Source organism: Asparagus officinalis, chromosome 2 (genome assembly GCF_001876935.1).
Source record: "Asparagus officinalis chromosome 2, Aspof.V1, whole genome shotgun sequence".
NCBI classification, from domain to species: domain Eukaryota; kingdom Viridiplantae; phylum Streptophyta; class Magnoliopsida; order Asparagales; family Asparagaceae; genus Asparagus; species Asparagus officinalis.
This window is the reverse complement of record NC_033795.1, coordinates 10,459,388-10,479,349: the sequence shown is the minus strand read 5'-3', so window position 1 is coordinate 10,479,349 and position 19,962 is coordinate 10,459,388. Positions and strand designations below refer to the sequence as shown.

Here is a 19,962-nt window from a genome sequence, read left to right as displayed (position 1 = left end):
ATCACAAGACAAAGACTTAATTCCCCCCAAAAAGAAAAAAAAAATATAGGTTTTAAATTCTAAATTAGCTGTGTGTATATATTTGTCAAATCCCTCATCTTTAGACCCCAAAGTGGACAAAACCAGTACACAGGATTAATTAGTACTATTATGTCCTCAGAATTTATCCAATTATGTTAATCAAAGGACACCATATTAATTGAGACCACTCAACATATTCCCTTCTATATAAATTAACACACACGTTTAATTAGACCGATCCATTACTCTAATCCTCTTGTTTAAAGCCTTCTGCCCCCACAAATCCAGCACAAAACAATTCCATCGTCACTCATTAGTCATTATCAGGAAAGCTAGGCTCGCAAGAAACTCGTAGCAATTGCCGTTCAAAAGAACAAAATTCCTCTGCTTCTTGGATTAGGATTCTCTTCGATGCAAATTAATAAACAGAGAAAGAAGCACGGACCACTTCTTCAATCGTAATTGATTGTCTATTATCTGGTACTCCGTGGCTATGATTTGATTAAAAAAACTTTGTATATTAATTCACAAGAGAATATGACGTTAGTTTCGATCTTAGCGTGTCACATCTTTTCATTTTAAGTGTGGGTTTGCTTTAGCAAAATGCTTGAGGTGAAATTTAGTATCATGCATATAGGGAAAATAGTTATGTTACATATGGCTGTAGTTTAACTTGATCCAGCGTACGGAGCACCATCTCCATTAGCTGGTGTCTGAGTACCCAAACAATTAGTCTCGAGTCAATTGGACCCAAGTAAAGATACACTCAGTTTCCCCTTAATTATCAAAAGATACCAAATACTACAAAAACAATGCTATATAGATTGCCTGGTGCATGAACCATACAAATCGCAATTTAGAGACCAAAATTTCAAAGAAACAATGTCTTTGTCTCCCAAATGTTCGAGAGTGATGCAGTGTGTTTGCAATTGTGGGAACACGTTTCTCCCATGTCAGGACCGTGGGCAATCTGATAAGTTATTGAATGTGAAATTATTTCCCAGAAGAAGAAAAAAGTTCACTAATGCGCGCTGCTGTTTACGATCGAAAAATGAAGAGGAAAAAGAGTCTAATAGTGAACAATATTGTAAATAGAATGCTCTTTAGACTTTGGGGGAAATTTTGTCCCGTGTTGCTATTCTAGTGGCTAGCCTAGTAGAGACATCCCTCGCTTTGCCATTTAATTTGGCTCTACAATTGTGAACACTCGTACAAGTTTAGTAACCATTTCTTGCAAAAAGACTGCATAATGCTAGCAGAGAAGAATTCTGAACCAACCCATTTCCGGGAAATTATCTAGATGATGATCAGTAACTTTATTCGATTTTTTTCGACATTAATGTCTCCTACTTCCTCGGATAATGTATTGATCTCATGGAGAAGATTTACACATCTTACAATTTTGCTGGTACCGCAATAATTTCACTTGTTGCAGAATTTCATGAAAATAAGACTTGCATAGATATTATGCATGGTACATTTTCAAGCCATAGCTGTGAACTGAGTAGAATATGAGGTTCTTGCAATCTCATGAAGAAGGTGAATCACTCTGGTTTCATTTCGGGAATTGGGCAATTTGTTGTAAATTTAAGGATAGTCTTAAGAACTTTCCTAGTTCTTTTCTTTTAGAGTTGTGCACAATATGCTTGATATAATCTTAGAACTACAACATAGTTGGACTATTTATTTATTTTTCAGAACAAACGAAAACGTATGCCAAATTGAGCACAAAAATTGCTGATATATAAGGCTTTTTTACTGGAAAGCTAGATATTAATCCTTCCAGATTTGTATGATTATTATGGTCTTTGATGTTTTCTCATAATAACATAGTAAAATATTTCAACCATCACTTCTGAATAATGTGGAAAATCGAATACATCTAGCATAAATAGTGCTACGTGAAGATCCCAGAACTTTCATCTGATCCTCTACATATTACACCAGGGATACGAACAACACCTAAGAACTTCAGCTCACAAATTAGATCATCGATTGCTTCAATCATTCTATCCACTACTCAAGGATCAAATTCATGCATGGCTATAGATTTTTCTATAAGATGGTGGAAATTCCATATCGATGTTTCTACATCTTCTTAGCTCTTAGTTCCATCTTGATGATTCTGTAAGTGTTATTTTTGCTGATTTTATCACTACTTAAGTGGCTTATTTGGTCCATACTTCCTCTCGATGATTGGAAGGTTACTTATCTTTCTACACTATTCATTTGGCTGCGAACATTTAAGCTTCAAAGCTTGAGAGACGGAGGAGGAGAAAAAAGAGATCGATCCGGAGCAATCGAGACTCTAATCCCATGGCAGAGGTAAAGTTAGTCTTCACTTTTTACCTCAAACTCTAGGTACAAAGTTTGAATTCTCTATTTTTATCGATTTTTCTAATGCGCGTGTTCTTTTTCGCAGGAGCTGGGATATAAATTTTCTTACAGGAGACATCAATGGATTAAGTACTTTCACGAAATCCTAATGCATAAAGGGAGAAAATGTAGATGTATAACTATAATTGCTTAATGCTGTATATAGTAGTACTCTTTCAGAGTACTCCCTCAAAGATTTGTCGCGTGTATAATATATGCCGAGTATATCACTGTATTGGTTTCTCTTTTTTTTTATTTACAAATCTAACATGTTGCTTTCTATTTTTATCAAAACTTGATTTTGGTCGTATATTTTGCTTGAGTTGCTTTATAATGGAGGAATGAAGTTTGGAAATAACTGTAAAATTTGTTGATTTTGTGTTTGTATCTTGCTACTAAATTTCTTCTCTAGGGAAACATAACCATGCCTTTATCCTATCATCTGAATTAAATTATCTTTCAAAGGACAAAATCCTAACCAGTGAATAAAATCCACCTCTGAGAGCAATTACTGCCTTGTTATTCATAAAGTATGTTTATATTTTTACCAACTTCACGAGTCAACAAAAGAAAAAAAAAGTTAATTCTGAAGAATATGAAAACTCATAATTTATTAAAATTTACTCTAGATATTAGCTTAGTAACCTCTATATCAACAGTAATTTTAAAAGGGACTTTCTACACAATCTGAAATTTTACTCACAATAAACTATACACATGATTATATATGAGGTCAAAAATCATTCACGAGTGTTATTTCTGAAGATTGTAAACAAACTTAATATCATAGTTTACATATAGAAACCTGGGTTTCTTTAGAAAAGCTCTGTCACAACTAGCTAGTCCAAATTCCTCCCTCCATTTACAGTCTTAAATGTGATAATAATATGTCTGATCTAGATTCTTACCATAATCTCATCCTATTTAAACTTCCTTAAACGATTTCAGATTTATTCTCCCTTGCTAAACCCCCAATAACTTTTGCAGATGACCACCATTATCTTTCGTTCTTGTTAATTACAAATCTACATATTACTTAGTTTCTATTTTGTGAAACTTGGCCTCCTAATCTATGCCAGTTATGGCAATGAAGTTTACAAATTATGGTTAAATTAATTGACTTTGTAAGATTTACCCAATCCCTTTTGGGTAAATTACACTAAACGCCCAATAGTTTTCAAAATACCTTTTTATATTGTTTTCTTGTTCTAATTTATGGGGGTTATCTGCAAAGCATAGAAATTTATTGGGATGTTCTGCAAAACAGAAAAGTTATTGGGGATTTAGTGTGATTTCGAAAGTTTATAGGAGTGTACTGTAAACTACTGAAAGCTCATGGGGATTTAGTGTAATTTACCCTTTTTATAATTCAATTAGGAGTATGGCACCTAAAATAAACCACAACCACATTTTGTATTTCATATTATACTGTACATGTTCATGCAAATTGAATTAATATCTTTGAAAATGATCAGGAATGAATCCAAAATCGTAGTGGCCCAATTCTAATAATTTGAAATCAAATAGGGATTTCCAAACAAGCCATTAAGGAAATTTAAATAGGATGGGATTGTGCAAAGAATCTAGATCAGCTATATTAGTATCACATTTAAGACTGTAAATGGAGGGACGAATTTGGACTAGGTATTGATAATTTAGGTTCGTGTACTACATGGTTTCTAAAAATGGAGGTCTTCTGTATAAATTATGTAGGAAGAATATTAGCATTCAATATCTGATAAATTGCAGTATCATATACGTAGGAAGAATATTGGTAGGTTTTTCATGTTCACTTTTTCTCTCTCCCCTCTTTGGAAAGATGATTTTCTCATTTTATTTTCGAAGTACAGGAGGTTTGGTCTCTTCTCCAATGAAGCTGTTCTTTGTTGAAATTCCTCCAAGTCTCTTCGCTTTATTTCTATTTTCTTTAGCTTTTGGCGCGTGAGATGAGATAGAAAATTCCGATTATGGTCCTGTTAAGGTGTAAGATTGTGGAACTGCTAGATAGAGTAGTATTAGGGTATCTGTTTTTCTTTGTTTTAGTCCCACGTCGATTAGGGTTTTAGAACATCTCATTTTACTCTTGTATTTAACCAGTTCAATACAATGAATAAAATAAGTCTCTTTTTTCTCAAAAGCTTTATTTTTAATATGACATCAGAGACATTCTCTTGATCCCAAAGAGATATCTTTCTTCTTCCTCTAAATCAGGCCGCCGAGGGGGCTTTGCTGAAAACTCCGCGTTTCCCTTCAGCGACGGCCTATACCGGACTCAACATTGACGCACTGCCCCATCACTCACAACCTCCGCTCACAATAAAGCCCTAGCCCTCACCTCGCCACAATGACACTGTTCATCCATGGGATACTGTTCATCCGCTTCATCGCATGCGTACAAGGTGTTCAACGAATGGTCTAAGCAAGATTTCTCCCTACTTGGCCAGACTCTGCCCAAGCTCTCTCCAACCAAGCGCTTCCACTCACCGATGCTTGCAAGGTCTGATCATCGTGTCTCCTCTCGCGACCACATGTCCGTCCCCTCGCAACCATCATGCGTGACCACTGATCACTGCTGCAACACCATACCTCGCCGCTTGCAAGATCCAGTCACCGCGCATTCTCCTGTGACTGCAGGTCCGTCCTCTTGCAACCACGGTGCATGATTGACGATCACCACTGCAATAACATGATCTCGCCGCCTGCAATTCCAACCACTGATGTGCTCCAATTCAACAATCTCTCGCCAAGCCATGACAACAACTATCTACGCAAAATTTTATTCACCTTATCCAAACTCACGGTTCTCTACTAACCACAAGTTTGACGGGTATGTTAGATATAGTAGTATTAGGGTATTTGCTTTTTCTTTATTTTAATCTCACATCGATTAATATTTTAGAACCTCTCCTCTTACTTTTGTATTTAAGCAGTTCAATGTAATAATGAATAAAAGTAGTCTCTTCTCTTCCCTAAAGCTCTATTATTAATAGTCTCTTCTCTTCCCTAAAGCTCTATTCTTAACAGGAACATCCATCTTGATGTTTCCACATCTTCTTATTTAAAAAATCTACAATGAGAGAAGTTTATTGAGAATAGGTTAAAGCGGAGATTACATCCATCCTGAAGTTTATCGAGCTCCAAGACCACATTTTGAGAGGTTGTGGCGAGGTCTCTTTAGGCGAGCACTTTATTTCCGCCCGGGCCTTTCTTCAGGCTAAGCTACCGGAGGTTGACCTTCTTCAAATCACCACTAAAGGGTCTGTCCCCCTAAAACCAATGCATTACTTGGCAGACACCTTTTTTGATGGTATTTGTAGAGATCTAGCGACGGAGTTTGATCTATCAGAGAGGCAGGTGGCTATTTTTGGGTGCCTGCGGGCAAAACACGCCCAGGATTTCTTATTGGCCACGCCTATTGAGGGATTGGGGCAACGTATGACACCGGGGGAGTACCAGGCCATTCTCAGGTACAGGTTGTTGGTTCCTTTGTTCGTGGAGGGGACTATGTGCCCAGTTTGTCGTAGGGCGCAGATGGATGCTTTTGGAGAGCATGCCATCCACTGTCAGAAGCAGTCAGGGTTCAAGTACAGGCACGACTTAGTCAGAGATGTCTTGTATGATATCCTCCGAAGAGCAGGGATCCCATCAAAGAAGGAAGCGCCGGTCAACTTCCTCACCCCTCCTGGAGAGGCTAGATCTACTTTAAGGCCGGCAGACGTCCTTGTCTACAGTTGGAGCGGGGGGAAGCACGCTTGTGTTGATCTCACGGGGGTGTCTCCATTGGTGGGGTTTGGTAATGGAGTGTTCACTGTTGGGCATGCAGCGGATAGAGCGGCAGAGGCGAAGGTGGGCAAACATGATCAAGCTTGCAAGGACAACCAACACAGTTTCATCCCGTTCGCGTTCGATACGTTTGGTTTCCTTGCAGCTGATGCGGTGGAATTCCTATATATATAAAATTTTCAAAACAAAAACAAAAACAAAAAAAAAGAAACAAATTTAGGATAAAAAAAAGTATGATATTTTTTTTCTATAAAAAAACCCATGAAATCATGATGAATTTGTGCAAGTTACAACAAATTGTACCATGTTGATATTTTTATTTATTTAGTGATTTATTTTTTTTGGGTTTTAGCATTAAACTTGGCTTATTTAGTCCATACTTCCTTTTAATAAAGGGGGCGTTAGTACTATTCCTAATTTTCTGGAATCCTAAAGATCATTCTGAAGCATGATGCGTTTGGTTGTGAATTTTTTTGCTTCATAGCTTGAAAGATCGATGGAGGAGGGGAAAAAAGAGATCCATAATAATCGAAACTCCAATTAAGGTTTACTCTTCACTTGTTTTTCAACGTTTACAAGTTCGAGTTTTTCAACATTTACAAGTTTGAATTTTTCAACATTTAGGGATCTTTTATCATAAATGTTCATGATGGCAGGATAAAATTGATGAGCCGTGCAATACAAATTCTCATTTTTTTTACTGTGATATTAGATACAGACGATAGTACATGAAAGGGGATTTTGTGATCAAGTACGGATTATGTACTACAAGAAATGTTAATGTGCATAAAGGAAAACAAATGAGATGTCTATGTATTAGTCTCATTATTGTTGTTACAATAATAAGACCAATACAAATGAAATGTCTATGTTTTGGTCTTATTCTTGTTGTTACAAAATCTACATATTACTTTCTATTTTTGTGAAGCTTGGCCTCCTGATGAATGTTGTCTTTCAACAATGAGAGAGATGAAGAATACAAATGAATGTAAAATTCACTGAGTTTGTGTCTATGTTCTGTTACTAAAAGATTTTTTTTTTCTTTTCTTGGACATCTGAATGGACTGAATTCCATTGGCTTGGCTTTGTCTCTGAATCCATAATTATACGTGCATTACACATATAATTAAAACTATGAATTTTTTTTTTTTTAATGTCTCATGTGAAATTTGGAAAGAAATTAGGGTGTAAACTTTTTTGACAAAAAACTAAAACCTTTCCTGATATACTCACACAGGGGTTAATTTCAAAAAACCCTCCCTGAACTCAAGCATGTTTTTGCGCTGCTTTGAACTTTGGAGTGTCTTTTGCAATACACCCTTAGGGCTTGTTTGGATTGAGGGGAATAAGGGTGAAGGGAAGTTAGGGGAACCATTCACCTCCATTCATCTTGTTTGGGAACATTTAGGGCTTGTTTGGATTGAGGGGAATAAGGGCTTATTTGGATTGAGGGGAATAAGGGTGAAGGGAAGTTAAGGGGAAACATTCACCTCCATTCATCTTGTTTGGGAACACTTAGGAGGTGAAGTTATTCACCCTAGTTCCCCTTGGTTCACCTCCTAATAGTATAAAATTTGTTACCCCCAAATTGGGGTGTAACCAAGGGGAAGGGAATTCCATTCCCTTCCCTTTCATTCTCTCATCTAGTTTACCTTAACTTCCTTTCACCCCCTACAAATCCAAACATGCTCTTAAACTTCCCAGCAAGCATCCTTGACGGTGTTAATCTATATCTATACTATTAATTAAGAAATACTTTATTTTGGTATTGGACCCCCTATTTAAGTCACCTTTTAGAAAAATTCCAAACATATCCCAAATTATACACACAATTTTTAATAATTTACTACTTAATAAAGGATAAATTTAGAAAAAGGCAAACAATAATTTTTTTTATAACTAGCCCCACTGACACATAACTACAAGCCGTTCACTACTTCATAACTATCTTATTTTTGAAATATCATTTTTGAAACACCATATACTTATATTATTATGAAACTTTTTTAATATACTAATATTATTAAGGTGTAAACAAATTATTTATTACGCACAAGGATGTCTCCCATCATGCGCGCATCGCGTGAATGATAAGTATTCCTCCTTAAGATTAAACCTATTTATATCCAATATGATATGATTATAGATATGGATATGCATTGAAATATCTAGATCCATATCGAAAATATTCAAATATATGTTGATAATTATACAATTGCAATTGTTTTGATTATAACATTAATAAATTTGAAGTTAATTTTGATAATTCAAAGGTATATTCTTAGCTTTTCGTATACAGGAACACATTAATGGGCTCTTATATCATATGATCTATATATTTCCCAATGTCATCTAATTTTCTCATATTCATATCTATTTTTCAATATTCATATCCAACGTTAGAAGGTATGTATGGATATAAATTTATTCTTATTGAGACATATCGGTAGGTATCTATCAAACTGTTTGCAAATCTAGCTAACACCCTCGTAGCGGTACTCATGGAAAATCTTTTGGGTATAATTGTGAGAGATTGCAAATTCGGAGGGCTAGGTTAAAAAAAATCCCCTAAACCTTTTTGTGAGCGCCATAAGAACCCAGAGGGGAGAGAGGGAGAGAGCGAGAGAGAGAATGCTGAAGGGCTCGAACAACCCTAAGACGGTGATGATCACCGGAGTCAGCCGAGGCCTCGGCCGAGCTCTAGCTTTGGAGCTAGCGAGGCAAGGGCACACGATAATAGGCTGTGCTCGAGCACAGGATAAGCTCCAGTCCCTGGAGGCCGAGATCCCATCCCGAGACAAGCATCTCTTCCAAGTTCTTGATGTGGTCAGTGCTTCCCCTAACTGCTGTTGATATTATTTCGAAATATAGGCGGAATTTTTGTAGAATTTGCAGTTGAATGTGTCATTTGGAAATTGATTTATAGTTGTAGAATTTGATGTTGAGTAAAGATGGTTTCTTTGGGGCCTAATGCCTTTTTTAAGAAATTGGGTGCCCGAGATGTTTCTTACAATGAATTTTGAATGGATACTGATTTAGGGTTCCTCTCTTGATTTTATAGAGTTTGTGCATGTCGCCGAAAATAATATTCGGTGATGAAATCTTAGTAAATTTAAATGGGTGGAGGTTTTCCTTCTGAGACCCCAGGAGAAAACTGTTAGGGACTTGGGTAGTATGGGCTGCCTAAATAAAATGGGAAACTTGATGGGTATTTAAGTAGCTTGGTTCTTCCCCCTTAACAGCTAGCTTTTGTAAGGGTGGGTTCCCCAAGTTGCTTGGATCCTAACAATTGGTATCAGAGCTGGTTGTCGGCGTCACGAAAAGGGCTACTTGTGGAGGGGCTGACCGGAAAGGCCGAGTGAAGCAACGCCGAGTGAAGCATCATAGAGTGCAGCCGCCGGGACGTCGGCTCTCAGGGGCGGTGCTATGTTAGGGACTTGGGTAGTATGGGCTGCCTAAAGTCCCACATCGAGTAAAATGGGAAACTTGATGGGTATTTAAGTAGCTTGGTTTTTCCCCCTTAACAGCTAGCTTTTAAGGGTGGGTTCCCCAAGTTGCTTGGATCCTAACAAAAACCCACAAAAAGCGAAGGAAAAACTGAATAATCAATATGAAATCGAGCATGGCGAAAGATTCTACTAAGTAGATCAGGAATTCCACTTGTTGCTAACAAAGATTCTAAAGTGAAGAGTTTTCCACTATTGGGGAAAGTAGTCCACACATTGAGTTTGTGACAAAAATTAAGTAGATCAGGAAGCAATATGTGGCTCTCTTTTTAGGTACCTACTACAACTAACTCTCTAAATATCCCTAATATTTCCCCAATATCTGTAATCTGATACAGATTTTGGTCATTCAATATTATCATCATATAGAAAGAAAAGACACCCTAATTCGTCCGTGGACGTGAGCAAATTTCCGAGCTGCGTAAGAGTTGTCTTTTGTGATTTCTTTTTCAGCTCTTTGCCTCTTTCTTATTCTCTCTCATGCGTGTAGGAAAGATCCGATTCCTAAATGAACAAACTATCTTCAGTGCCATCTGATTAGTACCTCAATTAGTAGTTGATGGTGCACAGACTAATTGGGTTCAGGTATTTGTACGAACACAAATTAGTTCGAACAACTAAGTTTCCAACATCGTCCATGCAAACCTACTCGCCAAAGTTATGAAGGTGAGCTTCCTGAGATATTTCTAGGCATCATCTCTCGATGTTTAAGTTGGTATTTTTTTAAAAGAAAATAGTAAGGAAAGGTGTAACTAAGTTGCCAACAACGTCTACGCTGACCTACTTACCAAAAATATGAAGGTGAGCTTTGTGAGTTATTTCGAGGCATCATCGCTCTGATGTTTAGGCCATTATTTTTTTCCGAAGAAAATAGTAATTGAAGGGGTATTTTATGGTTTCATTTGTGTGCATCCGGAAGAGGGTTTTTTTCACCTTAGTGATGGCTATTTTGGGAACATCAATAGTCCTGTACCAATTTGGTTAAAAGCTGAAGATTTCGCTGATTAGTCAACTTTTTCCCTGATGTATGAGACTCGGCTCTGCAATCTTCCTCTTAGCGTTTTGTCATGTTCTACACATATGCGGCATTCTTGACCAAGAGCATCCCGACCTTTATAAGGTTAGCAACCTACGGTCATTTCCAACATGTGCCTACAGTTAAAAAAGATTATCTTTCATCTTTTGTTTGGGCTTACAGTTATTTCACTCTTCATAAAGGCCTAATTTGCTCCTATTATTTTTCTAGTCTACTTGTAAGTTTGGGACCTACAGCTTCTAGTCTCCGGTGAAATTCGTTTATCATTGTTCTGTAATATATTTCTTGGTTATAATGTTTCCATTTCTTTTTTATTTCTTGAGATCATCTCTACCCAGTTCTGGATATTATCATGAAGTAATGTCCATGACTTTTTAGAAAGTGCATAGAGGGTTCTTAACATCTTACAAAGATTATCACTTTAAAGAAAATTGTGTACTTATTATATTTTTAGCTTATATTTTGAATTTAATTGCATACGGGTTTGACAGAATTAATTAGTAGATCTTAAGATGGAATTAAGTTTTACTTCTTCGGTAGGATGGCTTTGCTTATTTTTGTTTGTTCCATTATGCTTTAAGACTTTTAAGTAATTGGCTGTTAGACTGCCAGTATACTGATAGTACAGGAAAATGGTTATTTATCTGGGGTTTTCTGCTAATGCATTCAGTATAGATGCTTCCCTTCTTGTCACTCTATTACCTAGGTCGTTGAAAGATGATGTGAATCATGTGATAAATATGTTATTGACTGTGTTGTTGCGAAGTTTAATGATAGTAACTGCTTGTCTCGTATGCAGAGGTCGGATAGCGGGGTTCAAGACCTGGCAAGACTAGTTATGGAGAGAAGTCTAATTCCTGATATCATAGGTTTATAAACTCTACTATCTACTTGCTTTGTAATACATTATACATTTGTAAGTTTTCATATTAACTGGTTGCTTCTTTTTTATTCTTGCTGAATATTGTGGAGTTTGTGGCAGACTTCCGCTATTTCTGCAGTTTTTAGCAAATAGTTGCTATTGTAGATGTCTGATGGGCTTATTTTTGTATCAGAATGTTTCTTGCTTTTAGAACCTCAAATGCACCTTGCTTTGGTTGCTAGTACTGTTGAGTTATACATCTGCAAGATATACATGATCTTTGTACTATCTTTACTTTATTAGTGTCATAATTATATTTTTTCAGACATGTGAATTAGTTTGAATAACTGAAAAGAGGGCATCATTGTAGTAAATAATGCGGGAGCTATCAACAAAAACAATAAGATATGGGAAGTTTCAGAAGAAGAATTTGATATGGTCATCGATACCAATGTAAAGGGTGTAGCAAATGTGCTCCGTCACTTTCTCCCTTTCATGATTGAGAGAAAGAAAGGAGTTATTGTTAACATGTCTTCTGGTTGGGGGAGGTCCGCAGCTGCTGAGGTATTGTTTTCTTCTATTATATTGTAGGTGTGATTTTATTTGATGCATCTATTTCTCTGTGACAATACTTTTCACTTGTGGATGACAATAATTTTAGTTTTATATACACCAGGTAGCACCCTATTGTGCATCAAAATGGGCAATTGAGGGGTTGACTCGTTCTGTGGCAAAGGAATTGCCTCCTGGCTTGGCAACTGTGGCTCTAAGTCCTGGTGCGGTGAACACTGATATGCTAGCCTCATGCTTTGGAAATTCTGCTGCCCTCTATCAGACTCCTGAAGCATGGTATTTATCATTCACACGTCCATAGCTTTATCTATATCATAAATTTCTATTACTCAATAGTGGATCATATTTAAAATAGCTTTACCACCTTATGAGTAACAGTAGCCTAATCTGAATCATTTTCTCATATTATGGCATCTGAGTTACTGATATTTATACAATAAGGTAATTGAAGTTGTGCTTTGGTCATGATAATAGTATTTGCTCAAAACTTTTTGTGCCAGATAATTTAAGGTCATAAGCAGGTTCCAGATTTCTCTACTTAAAAGTAGCACCAAATATTTTGAGTTAGATACCTTGATGATGTTTACTTTTTGGATGTTAGATTCCTTAGATGGTGTTTACTTTTTGGATGTTAGATTCCTTCAATATTGTTTTCAGATGGTGAGATTTTTCTTCTTTCTATTTCCTTTTACCACTCAGACAAGAAAACTAAGGAATCAAAAAAATAAAAAGGATGCTTCGTAAAATCTTGCAGTTGAAAGGAATCTGGACTGCATTCCTTGTGCTCCTCGTTGCCTACTATCAGTGTGTAGTGAATTGATATGTTTGAATAAGTTGTATTTTTCCTAATAATCTTCTACTTTTTTCAATTGGTCAGGGCTCCACGAGCAGCAACTATGATACTTAATCTCTCAGTGGAAGATAATGCTACATCACTCACTGTTTAATGAAATTAGGTGTAGATCACTAGCATCTCCGTGATTGTTGGCGCTTACATCACATTGCCATACTTTTGATATGGGAGTTCATAGTAGATTCTGGAATAGCTGCAAGCATCTCTTTTGAGTGTTTTTGGTAAGAAAAAATTCTTCTTTCTCTTTTATTGATTTTTTTTATTAACCTTAAGAGGCATGACAACATGCACCACCAACCAGGAATTCTACACTAACAGCTACTGGCATATCCCATCGGTCAATCTTACCTCTATATAAGAGTTGACCAGTTTGAAAGAAACTCAAAAAGAGATTTCAGAGTTTACTATAAATTTGTGTGATTTGTTTAATTTGAGCTTGTCCATCTTTCTATGCACAATGCACGATTTAGGTTTGGTTTGAATTCTTTCTCGTGAGATTTATGGATGTATGTGGGAGAAAGTTGATATTATGATTTTAGTTTGAACATAATCTATTGAATTCTGTTGCCATATTATTAGCTAAGCAAAACTTGAGATTCCTAATTAAGGTTTATTTGGCAAGAGGAAGTAGGAAGGAGGGAAGGAAACAGTCAATCCCTTCTCATGGATGTTTATTAACTGGAATTAGAATTAAAAAAAATCAGAATTGGAATCAGCTGATTCCAGTTGGGTGTTCTTCTTATTATCAGATTAATTTTAAAAGTATTATTTCATCTTGTAGTTTTGGAAAAGGAAATAATAGTCTCTTAACATTTAGATCTTGCCATGTTAACAATCTTGGTGTAGTTTCACTTCTTATTCATTTCTTATATAAGGCTTTATGATTGAAATTTTAATTCCAACATCATTTTCATAATTATGATTCTGAATTGAATTTGTAGAAGTTTTTCTTTGTCGACTTTGCTGTCTAGTAGAATTTCCTTAGTTACTTTTACTTATTTTATCATATATTTATTCATTTATTATCTTGTAAGACTGCCTTTATCTTCACATGATATCCTTATTTATTCTTTCAAATTAATCTTACCCTATGTGATGACCAAATTGTGGTTTTCCCCTTTGTAATTTTTATCACTTAACTTGCGCAAGTTGGAATTTAGAATGTTTCATATCTGTGTTTACCCTTTGTAATTTTTATCACTTAGAATTTTTATCACTTGACAATTCTCTTGCTTTCTAATTTTACTTTTTACCTTTTTTCAACTGGCCAGGGTTAGGTGATGAAACTTTCTAATCTTGATTGGAAGCCAGTGTTGCTTCAGTGACTGTTTGAGGATAGTAGACATTTTATCAGTGGTTTAATGTTCGATTTTTGGGAGATCAGCGTGTATATATAAATTCTGCCATACAGTTACAGTGAATTAGTGCTTGTCTCAGTACTGTTTCTTATACAGTCTTCGCCTGTATAATGTTGCTTATATTTACTTTTCCTAAATTATCGTGCGAGTCTTTTCACGGTGATTGTACTGATTTAATCGTTGAACTAGTGTTGACTGTAACCTTTTTCTCTCTTTTTTATTTTTATTTTTTTTTGGTGCACAATTAGTTGCCTTTACCTTGTTGAGGGTGCAATTGCACTGCAGATGTTACATCCACAGGCTACTCTGGCTTCTAAGGTAAGCACAATAATAAGGGTGGAAATGAACCAAATAATTAATAAATAGTTCGATAATTGTTCGAATAACTATTTTGTCATATTTGATTCGGTAGTTCATTTATCACTAAACAAATATTTTTTAGTATTCGAGTATATTAATGAATAGAATTTAACCAGATGTACATTCGATTCGTTTGTCTATTAAATATTCGTTTAAATTTAATACAGCTTATTATTTTTATTATTACACATATGATGTTATATTTTTAACCCACTTACTATTTTTACTTAAGTTTTATATATTGATTTTTTTTAAGATTTAAATAATCTTAAATTTATTTTTCTAGATTAAATATTATTATATATATATATATATTATATATATATATATATATATATATATAATATATATATTAATGGGTTTCCTTGTCGTAGGAGGGTATTTCTCCTATGACGCCTCTAAAATCACATGATTGAGGCGTATTATGATGATCCGTTCGTTGAACTTGATCTACATATTCTAAAATCCCAACACACCAAGTTTGGGGTGACCCGTCGTCGTTTGACCTTCATCCACTCGTATCATTTTAACGGTTTTGAATGAATATAACTTTGTTTATCATGGCTCGATGGAGGGTCAAACAACGACGGATTCACCCCAAACTTGGTGTGTTGGGGTTTTAGAATATGTAGATCAAGTTCAACGGAGCGGATCATCCATAATATCGCTCAATCATGTGATTTTAGAGGCGTCATAGGAGAAAATCCCCTCCTATGACAATGATACCCATTAATCTTTAGTTAAAGGAATAATTTTTAGTTATGATTTTAATACTATTTGGAAATCAAACTTTTTATCAAAATAAATATACTTTGATATTCGATAAGTATTCGTGAATATTCATGAATATTTATCAAATAACAAGTGTTTGAGTTCAAGTTCGAAAAACTAGATATATGAATATTAGAGTTCGTATTCGAATTCGATAATTTTAAACAAATACAAACATGAACACCTTAGTATTCGATTCGATTCAATCATTTACCACCCCTAAGCACAATGAGCCAATCACTTCACATTGACAACTTCTAGAGGCAAGTGTTGAGTTGAGAAGAGTGATGGACGCTAAGAAATATTTTATTATTATTTTTCTAGTGGTATAATTCTCAATACTCTTTCTAATACAAACACACTCTCTATTACAGACTGCTATACTCTTTTACAAACACTCGCTATTTATTTATTTTGCTATTTATTTATTTTTTTCTTTCTCATTCTCTTTATTTTCCTTTTGCTACTAGGATAATTTTCATCGAAGACTTTGGGGCATTATTTATAGGTGATATTGTGGTAAGTAAGTGTACACTGTAGAAATTAGGTGGATCTTGTGATTGGTGAGTAATGTAGCTAGGTTATTGATGAATGGTGGCTGAGGTAGGTAGCTACTGACTTTAACACTCTCTCTCAGCAAAGACTTCTCTATTCATGAGTCCAAGTGAAATTCTAAATTCTTCTTGATTACTTGGATTTCTTCTTGCACAACTTGTCTCCATTCATTATTCCTGAATGACTCCTTCACGTCTTCTATTACAACAACATTAACATACTTGGGATTTGACTTCCTAGGTCTGGCCAATCTTCGAACCTGTCTTATTTATTATTGTAATACCCCAACCCTTGAGAGGGTGATGTGATTAGTATTGATAGATTTGATTGGAATACTCATACCATCAAGATGCATCTTCTTTTCGGGAACCCAACTCTTAGAAACTCCAAAGTTAAGCGTGCTTGGCATGGAGAAATTCTAGGATGGGTGACCCCCTGGGAAGTTTTCCAGGGAGCGCGTGAGTGAGGACAAAACGTGTTGAAAAGACATGTGGTGGTTTGTGAGGCCAGTCCATCAAATCTAATAGCGTACCGACTCCGGAATTCCGGGGCGGTTCGTTACAAATGGTATCAGAGCAAAGCCAACCGGAATTGTGAGAGCTAAGTGCTATACATCGTAAAGTGCTACGTCGAGAGGGCGGGAGCCACCTCTTAAGGCCGTAGGAGCCACCTCTAGAGTCTCACACGGATGGTACGGTCTTGGCTAATATGATTTGGCACAATGAGGACGTTGTGAGTTTAAGTGGGGGAGTATGTAATACCCCAACCCTTGAGAGGTGATGTGATTAGTATTGATAGATTTGATTGGAATACTCATACCACCAAGATGCATCTTCTTTTCGGGAACCCAACTCTTAGAAACTCCAAAGTTAAGCGTGCTTGGCCTGGAGAAATTCTAGGATGGGTGACCCCCCTGGGAAGTTTTCTAGGGAGCGCGTGAGTGAGGACAAAACGTGCTGAAAAGACATGTGGTGGTTTGTGAGGCCAGTCCATCAGATCTAATAGCGTACCGACTCCGGGATTCTGGGGCGGGGCGTTACAATTCTTTACTGATATCTTCTATCTAACTCGGGTGTTCCTCTTCTGATGTTATCTAACGAACACTAGTCTTCTATGGATTCTTTTCATTCGGAGATGTAGGAGAACTTGGTGCTGTTTTCTTTGATTGTTGTGATTTTTCTTCTTGATTTGGCTCCCCCAATTTCTTCTGTAACTGATCCTCTAGATTATTGAAGTTTGGAAGCATAACTTCTTGTGGAATCCACCAAGATGAGGTTTCATCAAACACAACATTTGTTGATGTGTATCATTGTTCGGTTGTGCGATCACATCATCTCCATCATTTTCTTTCATTATCACACCTCACAAAAATACACCTTACAACCCTTTTGTCGGACTTGTTGCGTTAGTGACCAGGCACAAAGACATAACATACATAACCAGAAACTGTGAAATGGCTTAAGGTTGGGTTGGTATTCCACAACTTCTGAAATGGTGACATGAACTCCAATTTTGGTTGTGGTAACCAATTTATCATGTGCGCCTTAGTTTTCATACACTTAGCCTAAAAACATCCTGACACGTTCTTGGCATGAAGCATGCTTCAGCATATCTCTGCAAGATGATGATTCTTCCTTTCAGCAATGCTATTATGCTACAGAGTATTTAGGCACGTTAGCTGTCATCGAATCCTGTATTGTTTTAGGTAGTCATAAACTCCTTCAATATGTTCTCTCCTTGTTGTTTGTGCATAGGCAACAAATCTTTTTGTCGGGTTCTCCTTCTACTTCTTCTCAGAATTGCTTAAATTAGAGAGTGCATCGGATTTTTCCTTTAGGAAATAAACCCAGACATATCTCGAGTAATCATCGATAAAAATGATCATAAATCGCATCCCACCGATTGATTCTTGCTTTACTCGACGGAATACATTTGGGTGTACAAGCTCGAAAGGTTCATTGGCTTTGAACTGTGACTCCTGGTACGGTAATTGATGCGCCTTTCTATACTGACAATCTTCGCATACGGTTCCTCCTCGAATCTCCAAATATGGAAGACCTCTTAACATTGATTTCTCCATCATGATCTTGAGCTTATGATAGCTCACATGGCGAAGCCGGGCATGCCCTAGATTAGCCATCTTATTCTCATGGTTGTATTTATATATATCGATTCCGTCGACATCACATAAACAAATTCCATCTTTCCTCCCTCCATGATAGGTTTTCCTGGTGGCTTCAAGTTTTGATAGACTTTTACATATTGTAGCCTAAATACTACATAATTTCCTAAATCCGTTAAGATAGGAGGTTCTTTTTCATACTCAGTACATGGTGTACATCTTGTAGTTGTATCTGATTCGGATTGTAGCGCGGCGTAAACACAGTCTTTCTGATGTGTGTGATAGGTTTCTTAAATTATTCGCTATCACAACTTCTCGACTGCCTTTATACTCCTTTATGTTGAGAAGCTTCACCTTGTCTCCCATCACGTGATTGGAACAACTAAAATTGACGATCTAATATCTACTGTAAATAATTTTTCCCGATTTGAAACCATTGTAAGTGTAGACTCAGATCCCTCCATAATGGAGGTTGCCATATCAATGACCTCCTCTTCGTCAACTGATACATCTTCAATGATGTTCACGGATGCTTGGGCATCCTACTCTTCTTCATTATTTTGAAATCTATACGACGTTGTAGCATTTCCCTCTACAGGTCTTCTCTTGTAGCAGCAATCTTTGACAAAGTGTCCTTTTTCCACAGTTATAGTAGCTGCCGTTAGGTTGCCTTGCTCGATGATCACCTTGCTCCTTGCGTTGTTGTGTTTTAACGGTGTATAACTGTCCTGGCTTCCTTCTTGCGCTAACCTTTCCATACTCCTCTTTGCTCGTGCCTCTAGGTTTGCCTTTCTCCTTGCTGGTGAAGAGTACTTCATCTTCACTTTTCATTGAAACGACGGCCATTTATTTGGCTAGGGTCTTGTGTAGTGAGCAAACTTTCCAACTCCAATAATGTTGGTTGAGTCAGCCAGCCGTGTATAGCAGCAACGAGCCCATGATATTTCGGTGTTAAATCGTGGGTGATTATTCTTTCATCCTTGTATTCGACACTCTAGAATCGGGATCTAACTGAGTAATATCTGAACATAGTGATTTTACTTGCTTGAAATACTGACTGATTGTCAGATCCTTCTATTGCTAGGTCATCAGTTGATTCTCAAGGAGCTGAGGTCGAGCACCATTCTTTTTCGAGAAGAGTGTGGCGAGTGTATCACATGCCTACTTCGAAGTGCTGGCATCTCACATATAGTCTACGAGACCTTCTTCTACTATCATCTTCAACACATACATAGCTTTGCCGGCTTTGATGTTCCACTTCTTTAGTGCTTTACCAACTTCCCGAGGTGCTATAGTTTCGACACCCCCGATGACCTCCTAGAGGTCTTGTCCTTTTAAATAGGACTTCATACAAGTCTTCTAGTAGCTGTAGTTATTGCCGTTAAATTTTTTGAATGTAGTAGTACTTGCCAGACCCGTCATCGTGACGTAGTACTGCTTCAGTATCTCCACATAAGGTTGGATCTTGACCATCCAACTTTACAGATCCAGACTGAGCCACTAACTTCGGCCTTAAATAACGCCGTCAGGATCACCGTAGGAGAGAGCTGATCCTTGACTGCCTAATTGTTGATTTGAGAAGGGTGGTTCTGATACCACTTGTTAAGTTGAGAAGAGTAGTGAACACTAAGAATATTTTGTTATTATTTCTCTAGTGGTACAACACTCAATATTCTCTCTAATACACTCTTCCTATTATTAACTACTACACACGTCTACAAACGCTCACTATTTATTTTCTCTCTCTCTCTCTCTCTCTCCCTCCCTATTTTCCTTTTGCTACTGG

At 36.7% G+C, this 19,962-nt stretch overlaps 1 protein-coding gene across 1 annotated transcript; it reads left to right on the top strand.

The window, feature by feature from the left end:
- LOC109830221 (NADPH-dependent pterin aldehyde reductase-like) lies at nt 8,782-14,506 on the top strand. Its single transcript, XM_020397425.1, has 6 exons — nt 8,782-9,006; nt 11,522-11,591; nt 11,955-12,148; nt 12,261-12,433; nt 13,035-13,231; nt 14,282-14,506. Exons 1-5 carry the CDS (start codon nt 8,812-8,814, stop codon nt 13,102-13,104), a joined length of 702 nt encoding a protein of 233 aa, XP_020253014.1. The 5' UTR covers nt 8,782-8,811; the 3' UTR covers nt 13,105-13,231; nt 14,282-14,506.

Bases quoted from the DNA above. Each gene is read 5' to 3' on its own strand.
- LOC109830221 (XM_020397425.1), top strand. From the start codon at position 8,812: ATGCTGAAGGGCTCGAACAACCCTAAGACGGTGATGATCACCGGAGTC. The intron at 9,007-11,521 runs GTCAGTGCTTCC...TCTCGTATGCAG, and splicing joins TCTTCCAAGTTCTTGATGTG to AGGTCGGATAGCGGGGTTCA. The intron at 12,434-13,034 runs GTATTTATCATT...TCAATTGGTCAG, and splicing joins TATCAGACTCCTGAAGCATG to GGCTCCACGAGCAGCAACTA.